At 45.1% G+C, this 24103-nt stretch overlaps 1 protein-coding gene across 7 annotated transcripts in view; it reads right to left on the reverse strand.

The window, feature by feature from the left end:
• The window catches only part of CDH23 (cadherin related 23), a 1682716-nt gene that overhangs the window by 1014605 nt on the left and 644008 nt on the right, over positions 1-24103 (reverse strand). For all 7 annotated transcript variants that reach the window (XM_068258239.1, XM_068258233.1, XM_068258238.1 and 4 more), the window contains exon 8: positions 23224-23352. In XM_068258239.1, the coding sequence (XP_068114340.1) occupies positions 23224-23352 (129 nt within the window). The remainder of the gene's footprint in view (positions 1-23223; positions 23353-24103) is intronic.

Raw genomic sequence — 24103 nt, forward strand, 5'->3', positions numbered from 1 at the left:
ATGTGGCTGCGCAGCAGACTGACTTGTCACACCTCCACGGCTTGCAGGCAGGCCTCCAGCCACCTCCTCTCCGCCTGCTACCACCTCTTCGCTGTCGTCATCTTCCTCCTCCTCGGCTGGTGCCGTGATCTCCTCTCCAGCTACACAGCCCCCACACCCCAGGGCCTATGCTGCATGCCAGGTACGACGGTGTCACGCAGTGTTAGACATGTCTTGCCTGAAAGCGGAGAGTCACACTGGAGCAGCTCTCCTGGCTGCTCTTAACAAACAGGTGGAGCAATGGCTGACCCCGCACAAGCTTGAGATCGTCAACGTAGTGTGTGACAACGGCAGCAATCTCATTTCCGCATTGAATTTGGGAAAGCTGACACAAGTACCCTGCATGGCACATGTGCTGAATCTGGTCGTGCAAAGATTTGTGTCCAAGTACCCAGGCTTAGAGGACGTCCTGAAGCAGGCCAGGAAGTTGTGTGGGCATTTCAGGCACTCTTAAAAGGCCATGGCACGCTTTGCGGACATTCAGCGTAGAAACAACTTGCCGGTGAGACGCCTGATTTGTGATAGCCCGACTCGCTGGAATTCCACCCTGCTGATGTTCTCTCGCCTGCTAGACCAGGAGAAAGCCGTCACCCAGTACCTGTATCATTACAGTACAAGGACACAATCTGGGAGGATGGGGATGTTGTGGCCCAACAACTGGACACTGATGCGAAATGCATGCAGGGTCATGGAGCCCAAGGTGACCAAACTGGTGAGTCGCGCTGAGGGCACCATCAGCGACTTGATCCCCTACGCCTACTTCCTGGAGCGTGCCGTGCGTAGAGTGGTGGATACAGCTGTGGAGGAGCGTGAACGAAAACAGTTACGGCAGCAGGAGTCGTGGAAGCGATTTACATCCGAACCCGATGTTTCCACAACACCTGCGGCAGCACAGAGGGGGGAGGAGGAGTTAGAAGAGGAGTCGTGTGGGGAAGGAGAGGAGTCAGGCTCTGATGATGATGATGAAGGAAGGTGTTTCTGTGGAGGAGGAAGAGGCGGCAGAAGAAGAACAACCGCTGCAGCCGTCACAGGGGGCTTCTGCTGCTCCACGTTCCCGTGGTATTGTTCGTGGCTGGGAGGAAGAGGAGTTGCGTCCCATCACTGAGGAAGTGCAAGAGGAGATGGAGAGTGCGTCTGCATCCAGCTTTGTGCAGATGGCCTATTTCATGTTGTCCAGCCTGTTGAGGGACCCCCATATCAAAAAACTCAAGGCCAATGACCTATACTGGGTGGCCACGCTACTAGACCCCCGGTACAGACACAAAGTGGCGGACTTGTTACCAACTCAGAAGGCGGAAAGGATGCAGCACTTGCAGAACAAGCTGTCGATGATGCTTTACAATGCGTTTAAGGGTGATGTGGCTGCACAACGCAATAAAGGTACCACTGGCAGTAACCCTCCTCCTCCCAAGTCCACGCAGGCAAGGACAGTATGCTCCAGCGATCTCAGGGCGATGTCGGACATGCGGACATTCTTTAGTCCAACTCCTCGCCATAGTCCTTCCGGATCCACCCTCCACCAACGCCTGGACCGGCAGGTAGCCGACTACCTGGCCTTGAGTGTGAATGTAGACACTGCGAGCAGCGACGATGAACCCTTGGACTACTGGTTGCACAAGCTTGACCTGTGGCCAGAGCTGTCCCAATTTGCTATACAACTTCTCTCTTGCCCTGCCGCAAGTGTCCTGTCAGAAAGGACCTTTAGTGCAGCTGGAGGCATTGTCACTGAGAAGAGAAGTCGCCTAAGTCACGACAGTGTTCAGTACCTCACCTTTATCAAAATGAATGAGGAATGGATCACGGAGGGCTACTGCACGACCGAAGACTAAGTCAGTGTAACGATACAACCTGATCCCCGTGCCTGCGACGAGTCGGGCTCTTCCGGCTTGCGTTCCACGCCGGCTCAGTCTGCGGCTGCGGGCAAAGGCGTGCGTTCCAAAGGACACATGGGACGTACGCGTTCAGCCTATGCGAGCAGGCGGCAGGCGTACCGGAAGTGACGCGTCGGAACGTACGCGTCTGACGCGGCGGAAGTGACGTGTGCGGTAGGCTTATAAGCGTTTCCGGAACGCGGCCGCACGCCTGTTATAGCGTGTATTTTGCCACATATAGGCTAGTGTGAGCCTGCTCTAGACTTTGTTATTGTAATAAGCCTCTGTTTGGTTTCGGAGTCCCAGCGTTGCTCTTGGCTAGGTTAGCCTGAGTTCCTGGCTGCTGTGACTCAGTTCCAGTCATTGCTCCCTGATCTGATACCTGTGCTTGACCCGGCTTGTAGTTAGACCACGCTCTGTTTTGTCCCTTTGTACCTCAGTCATCTGACACCAGTGTTTGACCCGGCTTGTATTTCGACCATTCTTTGTCTCGCCCCTGTGTGCTTCTGCCATCTGATTCTGATAACGACCCGGCTTGCATTAGACCATCCGTCTGTCCCTCTGCAACTCAGCAGGGCAGGAGCCGGTGCCAGCCGTGACGTTACAGTCGGCTGACCGTTACAGTCAGTCCCCACACACAGCATCTCTGCCTGCAGGCCACTTGCCTTCTTCGCCACCACCAACAGGGTCCAGGACTCTAGGCTGATTCCTGAATTTTGAAGGCCGCTGCTAGCAGCGGCCGCTACACTAATTTTTCTGGTGCGTGTACATGCCTGTCTAATTTTTCTGGCTGCATTGCAGGCGGCTGCAACAAAAAAACAAAAGGCATGTACATGTGCCCATCCCCTTTCGTGATCATTACCTTGCCGCGGTGAAGGGGCTTGCGTATCACAATGAAGCAATGACCACTGGCTATTTGAGTGTCTCGGGTTCGGGTGGCACACAAAAGATAATAAGGTCGTTGCTTCATTGTGGTCAGACCAAATTTGATCAGCTGGACAGTCACTGATGTTCTATCATTGAGCTACCACAGCCCGGCGACCATGTGGGCTTGAAAACCGCCACGGCCTACACTCTCGCCATGGTGCACACCAGTCCAGCACGGCCATCACTACGCAAACAGCTGTTTGCGGTGCGTTACACAGTGAGTTTGGTGTGTCAGTGTACAGTAGAACTCTAATTACACTCCCTAATTGATGTATACACATGCAAGATGTTTTAAAGCACTTTAGGCCTGTAATTTAGCATTCAATGTGATTTCTGCCCTTAAAACGCTGCTTTGCGTCACATCCAGATTTTTCCCCGGGACTTTGGGCATGTATCCCACTCCGCCATGCCCCCCTCCAGGTGTTAGACCCCTTGAAACATCTTTTCCATCACTTTTGTGGCCAGCATAATTTTTTCTATTTTTCAAAGTTCGCATCCCCATTGAAGTCTATTGCGGTTCGCGAACTTTTCCGCGAACCAAACCTTCCGCAAAGGTTCGCGAACTGAAAATAGGAGGTTCGGCCCATCCCTAAACACCTGTAAAAAATTCACAGTTTTAATAATTTATTAAGGTAAAGGGTAACGTTTTAAAGTGCGAAGTTTAGAAAATAGAAGAATAAAAAATTAAAATTAAAATGTAAAAATTTAACAGTAATAACTGGATTTTAAAAGCAATGAATGGGCATCACTTAACCTATATAGAGGAGCTGATCTCACCGATAGGACAAGGCGGGGGACTATAGGGAAAAATCCTGATGAATGTGTATTGCGAGTTATTCCATGCTGTGGAATAACACATTACTCAGGTTATTCCACAGCGTGGCGTGTTTGGAGAAGCATCCTGGCTTTTATACATTTGCCTTTTTAATCTTGTAAGTAGATACCCACCTTGCATGAATTAAAATGTTTGTCTGGTAATGCACCATAGAGCGCTCTGTTTTCTTTTTAGATTGCACTTCCCCAATGATTACTGCTTGCTTGTCAATATGTCTTCAGAATAAATCTACCTTTTGTCTGGGCATTTGAATACAATAATTAAGTACATATAAGAACATTAATATGGTAAGTCCTTGCAGCAAATATTATCCATCCCTTTTTATACAACCCGTTAGAGGTGAGCAGTTATTCAAAATTACTATAAATTTTCAGTAGATTTGCCCATATGCATTTATGTAAACAGGGAAGTGTAAGAGAACGCGGAAAAGCCGCCGTGTGTGCTGCTGAGGAGGCGGCTGATTCCGCGTCCAATGCGGCGGTTTGCACGCGGAAGCGTGCGTCTGGTAACAGGGCAGAACGCTGAAAAGTCGTCGCATGTACGCGGCTGGCTCCGCGTCCAGCGCGACGGTTTGCACATGGCAGTGTGTGTCTGGTGTGGCTGAGTCTGTTAGTGCACACAGGCTTAGGAATACGCACGTGCGCGCTGAGAGGCAGAACTCTTATACTGGGCAAGGAGAGGTCAGCTGATCACGCCAATCAGCTGACTCCAGAGCAGGATACTATTGGTTGATCAATTAGGGGTGGTGCCGGAGAGCACTACTCCATATATAGTTACTGCTGGCCAGTCTCAAGTTGACTGCCGTTGCGAACACTACGTGGAAGCACTCAGACCTTAGTCAGATCCAACAGTGTGTTTGAACCAGGTGGACCTGGGAATTCACACTGAGCCAGATTACTTGTACTGTTATTCTGTTTATGCTTAGACTAGTTCCAGGGTGTAGAGATCAAGGACCCCACAACCAGACTAGGGAACTTGCGTCATCTATCTGTTATTCGTCAGACTAGTTCCAGGGTGTAGAGACCAAGGACCTCACACCCAGACTAGGCATTGTTGATATCTGTTATGACTTTCTGCTTTCTGGACTATCCCTTTGATCTCTGAATCGGTACCTCGCATATCTGATATTCCGTTGCCAGACCCTGCTTGCCTTGGATACCGAATCAGCCTTCTGTCTTTGTACTTTATCTGTCCATGTGTTGCCGACCAGGCGTGCCCGACCTCGAGAGCTATCTCTCCTCTTTAGAGATAGTCTCCAGATCAGATAGTGGCATCCACCTTCAGGTGTCACTCACTCTCTGGTCCTTCCTATCTCTAGCCTGACTCCACCCCTTGGAGAGTCTCAGGCTGCTGGAAGGTACCTGTGCTCTCAAGAGCAGTATTTCTTGCTGCTTCGGATCACCTGCTCAGCAGGTGCGTTACTCAAAGTACTACTGTTACACGAAACACTCACATACCTATAGGTGTCCAGAGGTTAGCAATATATCTGTATTATCAGTGATTCTGCAGATCATCAATAATCAGGTATATATCTGCATTCTTGGTGATACTGCAGATCACCAATAATCAGATTCTCTCTGCGTGCTGACACCAATCGTTATAGGAAGGCCAATTCTGATTAGTTAATAGGGTTTGTAAACAATTTGAATAAGTAGTCGAGGTTGATAGGAAGCTTTAAATGCTCTAATACCCCTAAGTTTAATCATTTTAAGTAGAAGAATGAAGGTTAGACATTAAGTTTAGGAGAATTGTAGTTAGAGAATATTTAAGTTTTTGAGAATTGGTTTATGGAGAATTAAGGTTCATTGAGTGGTGGCAATGATAGGGGCATCGGGTTAGAGAAGAATTTTTACTGATTGGTTGCTAGGGCATATGAGTCTAGTGCATTGCAATAGGCTAAAATAACAAAAAAAGGACATTTTCAGCCTAGAAATTAGAAAAAATGAATTTCTTATTGGTTTTTAAAAATTCTCAAAGTGACAACTTTCTGGAAAAGGTTTATTCGGCAAATTTTGCTGCGTAGGATTACAGACCACTAATTGGCTGAATTGTCAGACATATAAATACTATAGTCTGGCATACCTGTCATTAAGTAATATTTTCTGCTCATGGAATCCTGGAATCCAAAACTAATGCATTGTAACGTGTCTATATTGGATTCATTCTCCATTACTAATCTTGCAAAATCCCAATTGATTTTCCAAGGGAAATCATATGATCCCCTGAATAATGCATCTCAATGAATACCTTTATTTTAATTAATCTGTCACTCAAATACTTGCTTTGTGCAACATACTTTTCATAAAATAAACTTAAAGATGATGTTGAATCAATATATCGCCAAAGGCTTTTAGCGTAAGTCTCAATCCAGGTTTAAAATGCACAGCATGGATTTAAAATAGAAAGTTGTTAAAGTATATATAAAAAGTGGAGAACAAGAGAAAACTATTGTGTTCTCACCTTTTTGAAAATGGACAGACATTTTCTTTACACATTACTTATAAACAGAGTTAAAATGTATTACATGGCAGTCAGCTCTTCCATGCCATACCTAAATTGTAAATTGCAAACTCCATTCACTTGAATGCAACATTTGATAATCAGTTATGACCACATTTTCTCAGTAGAAAATGTCACTGCAGGTGGCCCACTGACGGTGGGAAATAACCGTTTCCTGCTGCCAAGCAAGCAGCATCTTCTTCCACAGACATCACCTGCCAGCAGTAAAAATGTCATCATGTGATAAATTGCAGAATGTAAATCAGGTAGAGGAAGGATTTAACAATGGGCAAACACTGACTAAATCATTTATAAACTATTGTAGAAAATATCACTTTTTTCATTACGCTATTTTCACTGCATTTCCTCTTTAAATCCTATTGGTTTTGAATACCATGACTTAACTGGATACTCTGTAAAACAATCTCAAACTACCTAAACTGCCATATTCTGGGCAGCTATTTTTACAAGCATGTGATTGAATGTACATAAAAAAGGATACCCGAGGGGACATGTGGCATGATTAGATAGACATGTGTATGTACAGTGCCTGGTATGTAAGTGGCAGTTCCTGTCTGAGTCAGGACTGGGTCAGACTACAGTGTGACCCTTACTGATAAGAAATTACAACTATAAAACACTTTCCTAGCAGAAAATGGCTTCTGAGAGCAGGAAAGAGGTAAGCTGAGTCAATAGTTCATAGATGTTGGCTCTGGCATACTTTAATGAATATGTCATTGAGCAAAAGCAATAAAACAGTAAAAACTTAAAAAGTAGATTTAAATATAAAATATAACTGTGGAATATCTTAAAAAGTCATTTTTAGGAGAAGGCGGATAGTTATGATTGTTTATTTCATTTGCTTATTTTCACCCTGGGTGTCCTTTAAGAACTGAAGATTCATACCTCCTGCCCCGCTGGAAATAATTACCCCTAAAAAATATTTAGGAATTTGGATCTCTAATAACACTAAAAATTTCCTTGAAGATAACGTAATTCCCTTGCTTCAACAAAGCAAACAAAAACTCCTGGGTTGGCAGTGTCTCCCTCTTTCTCTGGTAGGAAGAATCAATTTTCATAAAAATGAAGCTTCTCCCAAAATACCTCTGTCTTTCAGAAATTGTCCCATATGGATACCACACAAGATTTTTGCACAATTAAATTCCATTCTCACAAGCTTTATTTGGCATAATAAAAACTCTGAAACCCGCTTTAAAAAGCTACAGAGACCATGGACAGAGGGAGGACTGGCTTTCCCAGATTTTTCTAATATTTTTTAGTCTGCCAATTAGTTACTGCCATAACGCTTCTATGATATTGATGCTGCAACGCTAGGTTCCTTTGAAGCTCTTAGAGAGAATGTGAGAATAGAGGAGTTACAGCCCCTTACTCATTAACAAATAACATGAAAACTTATTAAAGCATGGGCCCTAATCCATGCATGGAACCGCCCTCCTCAAAACAAGCTCTCCCACCGAGTCCCTCTCTGAAATAATCAAAAATTAACATCACTTTTTACCAGACCCTATTGTATGGATTTCCAAAGGGGGGACTGAACTAGAGCATATTACACATGCTGGGAGCCTTATACAATTTAATTCCCTCAAAGAAAAATTCTCTCTTCCAGATACCCATTTCTTTTGTTATCTACAGCTGAGACACGCTTTCGAATCACAATTTGGTAAGGTCCCAATCCACCTGAGTACTTCCGCAATAGAAGAAATTTTACTAAATGAAAACCTTAAAAAGGCTTTATCGGTAATATATCAAAACATTTTAATAACAGAACCCCACGTTACAATTCATAAACAACTTTGGCTCAGCCTTCTCCCAAATGTAGATAACGAAGAATGGGAAGATGCCTGGATCAAACCAATTGGCTATCTCATAGCAACCCGGGATAGGTTAATCCAATTTAAAATCTTACATAGGGCGTATTTGACTCCAGCAAAGATTACAAGATTTGATCCAGCTAATCCGGTCCTTTCTTGGCGCTGTAATATGCCAAATGCAGACTTAGATCATATTATGTGGCACTGCCACAAAATATCCCCCCTTTGGAAATCCCTATATGTATATATTACAAAAATAACAAAAACAAACACGCCTAATGATCGATTTTACTGTATATTAGGAGATACTACAACATTAGCAAACACTCGTGCTCAAAGAACTCTAGTTGGCCTATTATTATTTTACTACTGCAAGGCAATCATACTAAACTAGAAAAAAAGCAGACCTGCCCTCATTACAATACTGGAAGAAATTAGTTAATGAATCCGTACACCTGTACAAAGCTGCTTATCTAGCTAGAGGTTGTCCCCAGAAGTTTGTTAAAATCTGGAAACTACTATGAACCAGCAATAAAGATACAAACTAAACATATACTAATATTTCATATGTCTAGGTAACTTACCTTTGCTCTGTTATTTATGTGTCTGAAATGCACAGAACCCTTGTAACTACTATGCTATTTACTGAACCAGTATTACTTAGTTGCTGTTTGATAACCTTGAAATGTAGGGAGGGAGGGAAAGGGATGGAGGGATGTTCAGACAGTAGAGAATGTGTAGACAAGTGACTAGAGATGGCCCTTTCGGTTCGCGAACTACGTTCGCAAACCTCCGCAAATGTTCGCGAACACGCAAACTTTTGCGAACCGCAATAGACTTCAATGGGGAGGCGAACTTTGAAAACTAGAAACATTTATGCTGGCCACAAAAGGGATGGAAAAGATGTTTCAAGGGGTCTAACATCTAAGTTTTTGCATGTGGGAGTCCCGGGGAAAAATATGGATTTGACGCAAAGCAACGTTTTAAGGGCAGAAATCAGATTGCATGCTAAATTGGAGGCCTAAAGTGCTTTAGAACATCTTGCATGTGTATACATCAATCAGGGAGTGTAATTAGAGTACTGCTTCACACTGACACACCAAACTCACTGTGTAGCGCACCGCAAACAGCTGTTTGTGTAGTGACGGCCGTGCTGGACTGGTGCGCACCATGGCGAGAGTGCAGGCGATAGCAATTTTCAAGCCCATATGGTCGCCAGGCTGAGGTAGCTCAATGACAGAACAACAGTGACTGTCCAGCTGATCAAATTTGGTCTGTCCACAATGAAGCAACGACCTTATTATCTTTGGTGTGCCACCCCCCGAGACACTCATATAGCCATTGGTCATTGCTTCATTGTGATATGCATGCCCCTTCACCGCGGCAAGGTAACGATCACGAAAAGGAATTGTTACATGTACATGCCTTTTGTTTTGTTGTTGCAGCTGCAGTGCAGCCAGAAAAATTAGGCAGGCATTTACACGCACCAGGAAAGTTATTGTAGCGGCCGCTGCTAGCAGCCTGAAGTCCTGGACCCTGTTGGTGGTGGCGGAGAAGGCAGTCAAGCGGCCTGCAGGCAGAGATTCTGTGTGCGGTGACTGACTTTGTTTCGGTGGGCAGTAGCCCTCAGGGATCCGTGCCTCATTCATTTTGATAAAGGTGAGGTACTGAACACTTTTTTGACCTAGGCAACTTCTCTTCTCAGTGACAATGCCTTCAACTGCACTGAAGGTCCTTTCTGACAGGACGCTTGAGGCAGGGCAAGACAGAAGTTGGATGGCAAATTGTGACAGCTCTGGCCACAGGTCAAGCCTGCGCACCCAGTAGTCCAAGGGTTCATCATCGTCGCTGCTCACACTGCCTACATCCACACTTAAAGAAACACTTAAGTCAAATGCAAAATCTCTGCAAACGTACATAATGGTACATTACTGTCATTAGGCACTTACTGCAGTGTATTTTTTCTCCTGCAGCCTTCCATTGCCTGGCAATCCTCCCCGTCAGTCTCCCCTGTCGGCGCCTGTCGCCGAATGACCCAGGATCATAAACAGTAGCAGGCTCCCTCCTGCGCTGGGTCCTAATTCCGACAGCAACGCTACAAGTTCCTGTGCTGCGCGCGCATTAGCATATCAGCTACGTGCGAGCTCGTGCACTGCGCTCGGGAACTGCGCTTTGGGAACTTTCGGCTCGTGCACTCGCAGCTTTGGACGTGCACGAGCCAGCAGTGAAACTACCGCGCGAGTACGCACAGCGCGAGTAGTGACAGCTACAGGGAAGACGCGCTGGCTGACCTGGAAGTAGTTCCGTCCAGCAGCGCCATTTTGAATAAATTATAATTGATCACGGAGAGGATAACAGCCGTTCTGAAGCTGGGACAGCGGCGGTTTTAATGGGATAAGGAAGCGCTCATAAAATGCTGCACGGTAATCACTTTATTATTAAAAATACTCAGACTTAAGATTTCCTTTAAGGCCAGGTAGTCGGCTACCTGATGGTCCAGGCGTTGGTGGAGGGTGGATCCGGAAACGCTAAGGCTAAAGAATGTTGGACTAAAGAATGTCTGCATGTCCGACATCACCATGAGATCGCTGGAGCGTCCTGTCCTTGCCTGTGCTGTGACATCACCCTTTGTTCTGCAAGTGCTGCATCCTTTCTGCCTTCTGGTGATTTGGAAAAATCTCTGCCACTTTGTGCCTATACCGAGGGTCTAGTAGCATGGCCACCCAGTACAGCTCATTCCCCTTGAGTTTTTTATACGGGGGTACCTCAACAGGCTGGACAGCATGAAAGACGCCATCTGCACAAAGTTGGATGCAGACGTACTATCCATCTCCTCTTGCTCTTCCTCAGTGATGTCAGCTAAGTTCTCCTCCTTCCCCCAGCCATGAACAATACCACGGGAAAGTTGAGCAGCACAAGCCCCCTGCAACACCTGCTGCAGTTTTTCTTCCGCCTCCTCCTCCAAAACAACACCTTCCTCATCATCTGACTCCTCTTCCCCACACGACTCCTCCTCCTCCCCCCTCTGTGCTGCCGCAGGTGTTCCTGTTCATGCTCCTCCACAGCTTGATCCACCACTCTACGCATGGCACGCTCCAAAAAGAAGGCATATGGGATCAAGTCGCTGATGGCGCCTTCACTGCGACTCACCAGGTTTGTCACCTCCTCAAACAGCCGCATGAGCCTGCAGGCATTTCGCATCAGTGTCCAGTACTTCGGCCAGAACATCCCCATCTCCCCAGACTGTGTCCTTTGACTGTAGTTGTAGAGATACTGTTTGACGGCTTTCTCCTGTTGTAGCAGGCAGTCGAACATCAGGAGGGTCGAATTCCAGCGAGTCGGGTTATCGCAAATCAAGCGTCTCACCGGCAAGTTGTTGATCCGCTGAATATCGGCAAAGTGTGCCATGGCCGTGTAAGACCACCTGGAATGCCCACAGACCTTCCTGGACTGCTTTAGGATGTCCTGGAATCCTGGGTACTTAGACACAAATCTCTGAATTACGAGATTGAGCACATATGCCATGCAGGGTACATGTGTCAACTTTCCCAAATTCAAAGCTGAAATGAGATTGCTGCCATTGCCACACACCACGTTGCCGATCTCCAGTTGGTGCGGGGTCAGCCACTGATCAACCTGTTTGTTCAGAGCAGCCAGGAGGGCTGCTCAAGTGTGACTCTCCGCTTTGAGGCACAATATGTCTAAGATGGCGTGACACCGTCGTACCTGGCATGCAGCATAGGCCCTGGGGAGCTGAGGCTGTGTAGCTGGAGAGGAGATCGCAGCACCAGTAGAGTTGAACTGTCACTCAGCCAAGGAGGAGGAGGACGATGACAGTGAAGAGGATGTAGCAGGAGGAGAGGAGGTGGCAGCAGGCCTGCCTGCAAGCCGTAGAGGTGTCACTAGGTCCGCTGCACAGCCACGTACTCCCTGCTTGCCGGCGGTCACCAGGTTGACCCAATGGGCTGTGTAAGTAATGTACCTGCCCTGACCGTGCTTGGTAAACCAGGCATTCGTGGTCAGATGGACCCTTGACCCAACACACTGCGCCAGAGAGGAGGAGTGGAGGAGGTTGGCTGTGACTGTGAAGGTGCAAGGGAGAAAGCGGCTGAAGAAGATATTGCACCTGAAGGAGGAAGAGGAGAAGGAGGGTGGCTTTGCTTTTGTGTGCTGCTTTTGCTCAGGTGGTCTTCCCATTGCAGTTTGTGCCTTTTCAGCATGTGCCTTTATAAGGCAGTTCTCCCTACGTGGGTGTTGGCCTTTCCATGGCTCAATTTTTGGTGGCAGAGAGTACAGATGGCATTGCTCTGATCTTTGGCATACACACTAAAAAATCTCCACATTACTGAGCCATTGGGTGTGGGCACTATAGTGGCGTCAGCAGCTGACGTTGAAGGGCATGTTGGCTGGCTGTACATAGGTGGCGATACATGGCGCCGGACACTGCCACCAGCTGTTTCTGACAACGTGCTTCCCCTGCTTCTTTCAGCAGCTCATCTCCTCCTACTCCTCTCTGACTCCCCCTCTGAACGGTCCCCTTGGTCGTGTCTCTTAGGATCTCACGTGGCATCCATGGCAGTATCATCATCATAATCATCCTCCAAAGCTTCGCTTGTATCAGACACCTCCAAAACTGCACCAACAGCAGGTACTTCATCCTCCTCCTCCTCACATCTTACGTCCATAGTGTCGCCTAACTCAGACATATGAGGTGGTGTAACTTGCTTAGCGCCTTCATCTTATTGTAACAATAAAGGCTGTAAATCAGTGAATTCCCCACGAAATAACTCCTGCAAAGTTTCAAATGTAGTGGATGTGGTACCTGGAGTAGCGCTGGTGGATGCAAAAGATGAGGTGTTCTGTGTTAAATTGTCAACCACGTCCTGACAATCTTGAGAGTTGATGGGACGTGCCTTCTTATGAGCACTGTACTTTGGGCCAGGGTTGCACAAAATCACGTCTTCATGACCTCGAACAGACCTGCTGGGTGGCCTGCCTCTGGGTCTGCCCCTGCCTCTGCTTCTACCTGTTTTGTCCATATCGGGGGGGGGGATGAAGTGAAAGGTATGCACTGACTTGACTAATACAATGTGCAGTCACACAGGTGCAGTGAACAGGTAGCAGTGACTGGTATAACAATACAATGTGCAGCTGTCACACAGGTGCAGTTAACAGGTATGCACGGACTGGTATACTAAACAGCGTGCGGTCACACAGGTGCAGTGAACAGGTATGCAGGGATTGGCATTACAAATGTGCACCTGTCACACACAGGTACCGTGAACAGGTGCAATGACTGGTGGTATATTACACTACTTGCGCTCACGTAGGTGCACTGAACAGGTTACAGGTATGCACTGCAGTGATTGGAATTACAAATGTGCACCTTTCTCACACATACAGGTACCGTGAACAGGTGCAATGACTGGTGATATTAACAATGCGTGCGCTCACATAGGTAGGTAGGTGCACTGAACAGTGAACAGGTGCAGTGATTGGGATTACAAACGTGCAGCTGCCTGTCACACACACACACACACACACACACACAGGTACCCTGACCAGGTGCAATGACTGGTGGTATTAACAATGCGTGCGCTCATGTAGATAGGTAGGTAGGTAGGTAGGTGCACTGAACAGTGAACAGGTGCAGTGATTGGGATTACAAATGTGCAGCTGCCTGTCACACACACAGGTAGTCACTGAATGTGCTGGGCCTGGCAGTGGCACAGCAGTAATTACCAAGGCTGTCTATGCAACACAAGTGTTTGTGGGACACACACACACAAAAAATAGATCACAAGAACAAGATTAGCTCTCAAAAGAGCTGTTGAGGGGTGCTTTTTTAGCAATAAGAATCAGCAAGGAGCAAGCTAACAAGCCTACAAGAGCCTAACTAAGTTTTCCCTATAGCTCTCTCTGCAGCAGCAGCTCTCCCTTCTCTAATTACTGCAGGCACACGAGTGAGTCCAATGCATGATGCTGCCTACCTTTTATAAGGGGGGGGTGGGGCTCCAGGAGGGAGTGTAGCCTGATTGGCTACAATGTGCCTGCTGACTGTGATGTAAAGGGTCAAAGTTGACCCTAATGATGCACTATGGAGGCAAATCTAACTTACAGAAAAGTTTGCGGTTCTCCGCGATCGCGAACACCGGAAGTTCGCCGGCGAACAGTTCGGGCCATCTCTACAAGTGACATGTATGCTCTTTTTTTTCTGTATGTTCACATGTTTGTATACTCACCTGTTTGTGAATCAGTTTTTATATATATGTTGAATTCGTTAAAATTTATAAAAATAATTTACAAAAAAAAAAAAAAAAACCTGAAGATTAATGTACACATGTACTGGATGTTTACAAATGTGAACTTTCAATTGTCAGGCATTAAAAATTATTTCCTGGGATAGACCTGTAGAATTGGCACCGCAATGAAAAATAATCCAAAATTGTTCAGAAATAAAAATAAAGCTTTATATAAATGCTGTATATAATACAAAGGAGACCTTCAAATGGCTTAAACAAATGCTTTGTCCGTTAATTTGTAAGCATGAATGTCAAGAAACCAAAAAAAGGAATACAGACACCCTGCATGTCCATCTGCTACTGATCCCTTGGCCTACTATCAGTTCTCTCCTGATCACTGAGTAACCTCTCATGTGATTGGCTACACGGCTGAATGCTGCCCGCTCTGGGAATATTCAATGCGATTTGCTTCCTGAACTTCATTTTCTCCCTTTTCTATGTCAGGATTAAAGACTTACTTGAAAGGCAAAGCACAGCCTAGTGTCACAGAGGAAGGAACCTTGAGAAGAGGAAAGCAGGGCCTCGGCACCATTTCAGTGGTAGATTTGGAAGCCGAAAATCCTATTTCTCACTCCTCAACACCAGTCAAAGAGGTGATAGTTATCCGTTTGCAGTAATTTGCTGCAGTTTATACAACCTTTTCACTTTCTATCAGCTCTTCACTGATGGCCAGCTTGACATGCTGTTACTCAAGTGAGGAAATTAAAATTTGATGCAATAATCCCAAATAAGAAGGACTTTATTAGGTAATATATACACTTTAGATTAGGTATTCTTAGCGGCTACACTGATCGAGCATTGGAGGCATGCTGTGAGCCATAGATAAGGAAAGAGAAGACACAGCACATGCAGGAATAAAGCAGGAGGAAAACATGATCAGGAAAGGAAAGAAAGCTGGAAGAAAAGGAACATTACATGTGTAACAAAACAATGCTACACAACCTGTCATAATGGCAAAGACAACAGCATATCATTCACAAAGGTGTCAAATAAAGATAAGAGTACAGGTGTTTTTGTGTACAAATACACTCAGATACACAACTGGCTATAATCCGCACATCACACCTTATTCTAGGTATTTAACACACACACTTTTTTTTAATTGCCAACCAATCTACCATATGTGAACTGGTATACAGCAGGCAGGGGCATAAACGCCCTAGCAGCTGCAGGGAGCCCAGGGGCACACAGGGGCCCTGACCTGTCCGTAGTAGTCAATCACTGCCAATTTAAGTATTTATATAGGGGTGGATATTATTCCCTAGGCTGCCTTCTTAATTGGCCATTGCTACTCATTTGTTCCACCCCAGCTGCATCTTTAAACAGCACAGGGATAGGATCAAAGTTAACAGTTAAGTTCCACCCACAAATTGCTACGCCCCCCCCCCCCCCCCCCCCCCCCGGATAAGCTCTGCCCTAAACAAATGTGGAAGAGAAGCAGACCAGGAGGTGTGAGAGACAAGCTAGCTCTCACTACACTAGTATCTCTCCACCACTAGCATTGGGTGTAATTACTCAATTTATGATTAGTCATAACTACAAGCTGTAACTGTGCATGGTAGCTGTAGTTCGTAATTGACCGCGATTACGAAATATTACTATGAGTGCATTTGCAATTACACCTATGGGTTGTAATTTCAATTACATTACGGAAGTATTTTAAACATTTTTGGACTGATCAAAATAACCCTAGCAACCAATAGGAATCAGCTGAGCTCCGGGCCCACCCTTCTGTATTTATATAGGGTGGATACCATTTTGGATTAGCTCCTTGCTGTTACTCAGTAGTAGGGATGATCAGAAAGAGCAAATTCCGTTCCGCTGGAATTCGCGGATTCCATCAGCGCTAAATTCCGTCACTATGACATTTCCGCCGGAATTTTGCGAAATTCCGCATTCTGGTGGAAAAATGAAAGCAATCGTAAATGAACCCTTGTTTATGCTAAATGGTAGTCCATAGCACCTGTTGGCTGTTCCCCTGGTCCTTTTTCTCCCTCCTCCCCTTGTCTTCCAGGGAATTGTAGAATATCAAAAGCCAGCTCACATACATTGGCCAGGAATCGAACCTAGGTCTAGTGCTTGGAAGGCAGCTCTCCTCACCGCTATACCACCACCAACACTACATGCTGAAGCCAGCCTAGCATGTACCATTGTGATATATCAAAGAGAAAAATGAGCTTGCTTAGGGATTTGTAGGATCTCAAAAGCCAACTCACATACATTGGCCAGAAATCGAACACAGGCCTACCACTTGGAAGGCAGCTATCCATACCATTATACCACCTACACAACACACTACAATGCTACATGCTGAAGCCAGCCTAGCATGTACCATTGTGATATACCCAAGAGAAAAATGATCTCTCTCTCTCTCTCTCTCTCTCTCTCTAGGACTTGATGCCATTGAACTGAATTTTCTGCTTAAAACCATCAACGGATACCGGCAAAATTTCACAGGCAATTTCGGAATTCCGCCGGATTGAAAAAGAAATTCAGTTCAAACGGAACGGAATAACCACTTTCCGCCCAAAATTGCAGAAAATACAATTCCGTGGAAAGCGGTGACCATCCCTACTAGAGAGAGAGAGAGAGAGAGAGAGGGAGGGATGAATCTACATGGCTATCTTGGGTTCTCTTTGGACAACTGTTGAACACAAAAGGCAAGGCCATGCCTGGGTGGCCTTGAACCACCAACCTTTCGGTTAACAGCTGAACGCACTAACCGATTGTGCCACAGAGACTGTGTACCAGAAAGACTGTGCACGCAGTTGCTGTTGAATGATTTTATGGGGATGTATGTGTGTCTTTTGGAGGGAGGAAGTAAGTCTGCTCCAAGAAGTTTCAGCATGTAGTGTTAGTGGTATAATGGTGAGGACAGCTGCCTTCCAAGTGGTAGACCTGGGTTCGATTCCTGGCCAATGTATGTGAGTTGGCTTTTGACATCCTACAAATCCCTAAGCAAGCTAATGTTTCTCTTGGATATATCACAATGGTACATGCTAGGCTGGCTTAAGCATGTAGTGTTGGTGGTGGTATAGCGGTGGTATAGCGGTGAGGAGAGCTGCCTTCCAAGCACTAGACCTGGGTTTGAATCCTGGCCAATGTATGTGAGCTGACATCCTACAATTCCCTGGAAGACAAGATCCTCCTCCGGAGGAGGGGAAGGAGGGAAGGAGGGAAGGAGGGGAGGAAGGAAGGAGGGGAGGAGGGAAGGAGGAGGTGAGGAGGGAAGGAGGAGGTGAGGAGGGAAGGAGGAGGTGAGGAGGGAAGGAGGAGGTGAGGAGGGAAGGAGGAGAGGTTTGGGTGGAATTTCAGAATTGACTTTATTCGCCAAGTACGACAGTTGTCGTACCCGGAATTGGTTGTGGTACACATGGCATAGGCATTTCTTTACATGACAGACAGAACACGAACAGACAGGTATATACAATGAGAAGGGTATAGCAGCATGCATTTTAGAAACTGGGGAACATTTCATTTGAGGGCACTGGTAGCTAGAGTGTGGGGCAGTACTGCCCAGAGTGGTGAGAGATCAGGGATCAGAGCATTGGCTAGGGACTAGGCGCTGCGGACAGTTATGGAGGGAGGTTGTGGAGTTCAGGTGGAGGACAGCTTGAGGGAAGAATGTGTTCCTGCGCCTGGTAGTTCTGGAATAGATGGTCCTGTAACGTCGGCCTGTTTGCATGAATTTGAAGTGGCAGTTACCCGGGTGAGAGGGGTCCCGTGAAATCTTGGAAGCCCTCAACCCCAGTCTCGCTGTGTGGAGAAGGTCCAGAGGTGGCAGGGGCGATCCTATGATCTTCTTTGCGGTGTTAATTACTCTGAGATTTGTACTTGTCCTTAGCGGATGCCCCAGCATACCATACAATGACGGAGGAGCAGAGTATTGATTCCGTGGTAGCGGTGTAAAAGCTGGTCAGCAGTTCGCGCGGCATACCGAATTTCTTCAGTTGACGCAAAAAGAATAGCCTCTGCTGGGCCTTCTTTTGTATCCTGGAAGTGTTTTGCTCCCACCTAAGGTCGTTAGTTATGGTTGTACCGAGGATCCGTACGTCGGACACCCTGGAGACTGCAGTTCCATCAATGAAGACTGGGGGGAGCGTGGAGGGGTGCTTCCTAAAGTCTACAATGAGCTCACCAGTTTTTGTCGCATTGAGAACGAGCTTGTTACCCTTGCACCAATTGCTGATCCTCTCAATCTTGCTTCGGTAAGTGTGCTCACCTCTGTTGTCGATAAGGCCGATGATAGTGGTATCGTCTGCGAATTTAATGACTTTGACGGGGTCTGCAGATGAGGTACAGTTGTTGGTGTGCAGAGAAAAGAGTAGCGGGGACAGCAATTTCTGTCGAGCAGAAATTCTTATTTTTAGGCAGAAATCCGTTTGGTGGCAAAAAAAAAATTTGCATTCCGTGGAATTCCACATTTTTCTGCGGAAATTCCGCCATAGCGCTATAGCAATTTCGTTGCGTTGCAACGGAAACCGGAATCACCAAATTCCAGCCAGAATCGCGGAAATCTTAATTCCGCGGAATCCAGCGACCATCCCTACTCAGTACTACGTGGAGAGGTTGCGTTGGAGAGAGCAGTGCTGTGTATTTGGAATGTGTAACTGATTTGTGCTAATTTGAGACTAACTGTACCTGTAATTATTAGCTTTGTGATTCAGTTAGAAAGTTAGCTTACTGCACCAGTGAAGTGAATGTGTAGTCAGTGGTATTTTATACACAGATTTCGTAGTAGTAGTAGTAGTAGTAGTAGTAGTAGTAGTAGTAGTAGTAGTAGTAGTAGTAGTAGTAGTAGTAGTAGTAGTAGTAGTAGTAGTAGTAGTAGTAGTAGTAGTAGTAGTAGTAGTAGTAGTAGTAGTAGTAGTAGTAGTAGTAGTAGTAGTAGTAGTAGTAGTAGTAGTAGTAGTAGTAGTAGTAGTAGTAGTAGTAGTAGTAGTAGTAGTAGTAGTAGTAGTAGTAGTAGTAGTAGTAGTAGTAGTAGTAGTAGTAGTAGTAGTAGTAGTAGTAGTAGTAGTAGTAGTAGTAGTAGTAGTAGTAGTAGTAGTAGTAGTAGTAGTAGTAGTAGTAGTAGTAGTAGTAGTAGTAGTAGTAGTAGTAGTAGTAGTAGTAGTAGTAGTAGTAGTAGTAGTAGTAGTAGTAGTAGTAGTAGTAGTAGTAGTAGTAGTAGTAGTAGTAGTAGTAGTAGTAGTAGTAGTAGTAGTAGTAGTAGTAGTAGTAGTAGTAGTAGTAGTAGTAGTAGTAGTAGTAGTAGTAGTAGTAGTAGTAGTAGTAGTAGTAGTAGTAGTAGTAGTAGTAGTAGTAGTAGTAGTAGTAGTAGTAGTAGTAGTAGTAGTAGTAGTAGTAGTAGTAGTAGTAGTAGTAGTAGTAGTAGTAGTAGTAGTAGTAGTAGTAGTAGTAGTAGTAGTAGTAGTAGTAGTAGTAGTAGTAGTAGTAGTAGTAGTAGTAGTAGTAGTAGTAGTAGTAGTAGTAGTAGTAGTAGTAGTAGTAGTAGTAGTAGTAGTAGTAGTAGTAGTAGTAGTAGTAGTAGTAGTAGTAGTAGTAGTAGTAGTAGTAGTAGTAGTAGTAGTAGTAGTAGTAGTAGTAGTAGTAGTAGTAGTAGTAGTAGTAGTAGTAGAAGAAGTGGTAGTAGTAGTTAAGATCCAGGGATAGGGAGGGAAGGAACTTCATTTTTGACTGATTAGAGTAGTTCATAGTTTTCAAAGTTCACTATTGTTTTAAACTGTAAGTACCAGTAGATAGCAATAGAAGTCACTAGTCTGTGTGTGACACTCAGTATAGTTATTTCTGAGATACTTATTTGACTAGTACAGTTGTATCTAGATATATCTATTGTTTTTCTAAACCAGTAATAGAGTTAGCTTAGTGCACTCAGGGCCGGTTCAAGGGGCCCTGTGGCCCTGGGGCAAACTTCATCGTTAGGCTCCCCCCATTACCCCTCTGCTCCCCGGGGCCCTGCTGCAAATATATTAGCAGGCATAATCACCTTATCTCCATCGGGTGAGCGGGCAGACAGCGGCTGCACTCAGAGACACTCTGTCTCCCTCCCACTCTATGACCCGGCGCGTCATGTGTAAACACACGCCGGGTCATAGAGTGTTTACTAATGCTGTGAATACACGGTACGTTTTTTTATTATCAATCGAGCCGCTGATGGCTCGATTGATAATATCCGACGTGTCCGATACCCCGCCGGATCGATTCCGCGCTCGATACCGGCGGGCAGGACAAAAGAATAAACAAAGCGGAAGATAAGGAAGCGCCCGTGGGGATGAGCAGAAATCGATCCGGGCGCGCAGGGACGAGCGGCCAGCGGCTCGATACACGGTACAGAATCGTACCGTGTATTCACAGCATAACTGTCCCTCCGAGGAGCTCACAATCTAGACTCTACCATAGTCATATGTCTATGTATGTATTGTGTATGTATGTATTGTGTAGTGTATGTATTGTAGTCTAGGGCCAATTTTAGGGGGAAGCCAATTAACTTATCTGTATGTTTTTAGGATGTGGGAGGAAACCGGAGTGCCCGGAGGAAGCCCAAACTGACACAGGGAGAACATACAATCTCCTTGCAGATGTTGACCTAGCTGGGATTTGAACCGGGAGGCGGGGACCCAGCAATGCAAGGCAAGAGCGCTAACCACTATGCCACCGTGCTGCCCAGAGATGTTACAATGTTCCGACTTAAGAACAGATTCAGGTTAAGGACAAATCTACAGTCCCTATCTCGTTCGTTAACTGAGGCCTACCTGTATATTGCTGTATTTATACCTATATAGGGCCCATGTGGTTCATGGGCTCCCTTGCTGTCCTCCCCTGCCCCACTCCATTTTCCCATGGTAGCCTCAGATACTTTGTTTAGTTGTGTTCTTCTTTATTCACAGAACTCAGACTGACACTGACTGAAGAAGATACCAGAGACTACCACAAGACAATGAAGTGCCCAAGAAGGACAGCAAGTGAGCTCACGGACCACATGGGGCTGGAGGAAGCCCCAGGTATGTATAAATACAGCAGTATTTGGAGTGTGTGTATTTATAGAACTTTACCCTTCTTACAGGGAAAATAAGCAATCTCCAACTGAAGTCAAACATTTTTCCTTGTTAGCACTTGCTGTGTAACCTCAGTAATAGCCCAGCTTGGTAGCTTCAATAACAAGAAATAAAGATATAAAATAAACCACCTGCAACAGGAAAATCCTACAAAAGTGTTTCAATATTTGCTTTTAGGCCTTGCTAAGAAAAACAAATGATGGTGACTGCAACCATGAGATTAAGCTCGTTAGGAAAGCTATGACTAGCTTGGACAAGATACTAAAGGATAGAAATGTCACTTTACCAACATAGATCTGGATAGTTAGAGCCATGGTCTTCCCAGTAGTAATATATTGCTGTGAAAGTTGGACTACAAATAGGGGTCACGCATAGAAAAATTGATGCTGTAGGTGTGGAGAAGGCTATTGAGAGTTCCCTGACTGCTAGAAGATCTAACCTGTCAATACCTAAAGAAACAAGGCCAAAGTATTAACTAGAAGGTCTGATACTACTATTAAAACTCAAATACTTTGGTCACATAATGAGAAGACTGGACTCTTTGGAGAAATCATTGATGCTTGGAAAAATTGAAGGCAAAAGAAGAAAAGGAAAACAGAGACTAAGTTGGAAAGACAGTGCATGTGAAGCTATGAACATGCCTATGCAGCAGCTGAAAGACGCAGTGATTAACAGAGACATCAGTTTGAACAAATGAGGAAGAGAAAACAAAAAAAACCCAAAAAAATAGTGCTGACAAGTTTAAAACTAGCTCATAGCCCGTACTCCCCCAAACTGTTTTCTAAAGGCAGTGAAGGCAACGGCCTTATTTGTCGCACACACATACCATCTATTTACATTCTATAAGCTATCAGGGCTGAATGAAACAAGAATGAATGTCACAGCCCTGAGGTCCACCTGTAGCAGCTTTTGGATTGGTGAAGAAGGTCACAAGCCCTACCATCAAGAGTTAGACAAGGATAATGCAAACGCAGATGACTGTTTCCTCTCTGATCAATGAGCATATGCATCTTAGATTTATTACCTATTGACTACAGGTATAAACAAGTAATGCAAAAAAGAAACACTGAATGTTTAAATTGTTATATAAAATATACATATAAAAAGATTTAACCAGCTCCCTGATAATGTAATTCAAAGTCTTTGGGTATCTTAAGTAAAGTTTTTACTTCCATGGTGGCAGTCTCCAGCATTTCTTATGTTCACTGAACCCTCTTAAAGATAATCTGTACTCTAATATTCTTACAATAAAAAGCATACCATTCTATTCATTATTTTCTCCTGTGCCCATCTGTGCTGTTTCTGCCACTCTCTGCTGCAATCCTGGCTTGTAATTAACAGTTTTAGGCAGTGTTTACAAACAAACTAACCAGCTTCTAATAGGCTCAGCTAAGCATAGTGTATGAGTCATTCAGAGTATGCAGGGGGCCTGCAGAGGGTGTGTATCGCTTCTACCAATCACAAGCAGCCCTGCACATTCCACACAATCAAGCCTTAGAGCGACACACAGGACAGAGGAAAGATACATTGATTTATTACAGAGACAGTGCAGTTAGGAAAGACTGCAGTAAGCCAGAGCAGATTAGAACAGGCATAGGAACTTATAGGATAGAATAACTAAGGCTGAAAATTGTTGCAGAGTCTCTTTAAGAGAACCCCTTCATCTTTGTGGGACTTTTATGTTCAACAGACAGGAAATCTCAGCATCTTGATTTGAGAAGAGACTTTGGGGATTGAGTAAATATTGTTGGTCTCCTGTGCTCAAATTTTAACAGATGTCTACTGTGAAAACCCCATTGCCTTCCTTGAAGAGCTAATGTCTAACTGTTTGGAATTTGAGCAAATGTAACAAATTCTTACCGGAGGTGAATTTTCATATATGTTAGTGCTATAAGGCAAGTTGACGAAGATTGGGTCCATATCCTGAATGTCTGTGATTGTGATGGCCAGATTGGCTAGCGTTGAAAGTGGTTTTGTTTTGTCTTGATCCTACAAAGACAAACAAAAAATGAACATTTGGACATGAGTTACAACAAGGTTACTGTATATGACAACACATTTTGCAATAAAAGCCCTCCTTGCTCTAACAGCAAAAATATTGTACAGGGACAGGCCGGTTCTATGCAAACTGAAAGGAAACGTATCCGTAAGCTACAGTCAAACACTCATCTTTCATGTATTATGCATCAATGTGGAAAAATCTGTACAGTTAAATGAGAAACGCTAATTAAATTATATGTAGTTACGCCCTTGCAGGAGGTAATATCACCTTTCTGAAGAATTGGCAAGAGAGACATTGGTATCTCTATGGGCCTGTTTCCACCGGGGCGGTGTGTGCCCGATTTCACGCACACAAACAGGGCATCTGGAATCTCAGCCTACTGATAACAATAGGCTGCTTCCGAATTTGTGTGCGTGAAAAAATTCTGAAGCACTGCTCCAGAATTCTGGACAATACATGGCACAGCTTCAGGAATTCGGATGCGTAATCTGTGTGCACAAGTGCCAGCGTCCGTCTCAGAAATGGACGGCCGTCATTAGTGGAGACCCGCCCCAATGGTGTGTTTGGGAGACATTTTGTCCAACAGATTTTCTGCAGACATCTGTAGTTGACAGCTGTCATGTCTCCACTTCATTACACACACCGGAATTCAAAATAAACTTCTCGTTAGCAGCACTACTTGTCGGTGTCCTCTCGCGTACTTTTGACTATATTAATAAAAAATTATGTTTTAGCCTT

The sequence above is a fragment of the Hyperolius riggenbachi genome, chromosome 10 (assembly GCF_040937935.1).
Source record: "Hyperolius riggenbachi isolate aHypRig1 chromosome 10, aHypRig1.pri, whole genome shotgun sequence".
Classification (NCBI taxonomy): domain Eukaryota; kingdom Metazoa; phylum Chordata; class Amphibia; order Anura; family Hyperoliidae; genus Hyperolius; species Hyperolius riggenbachi.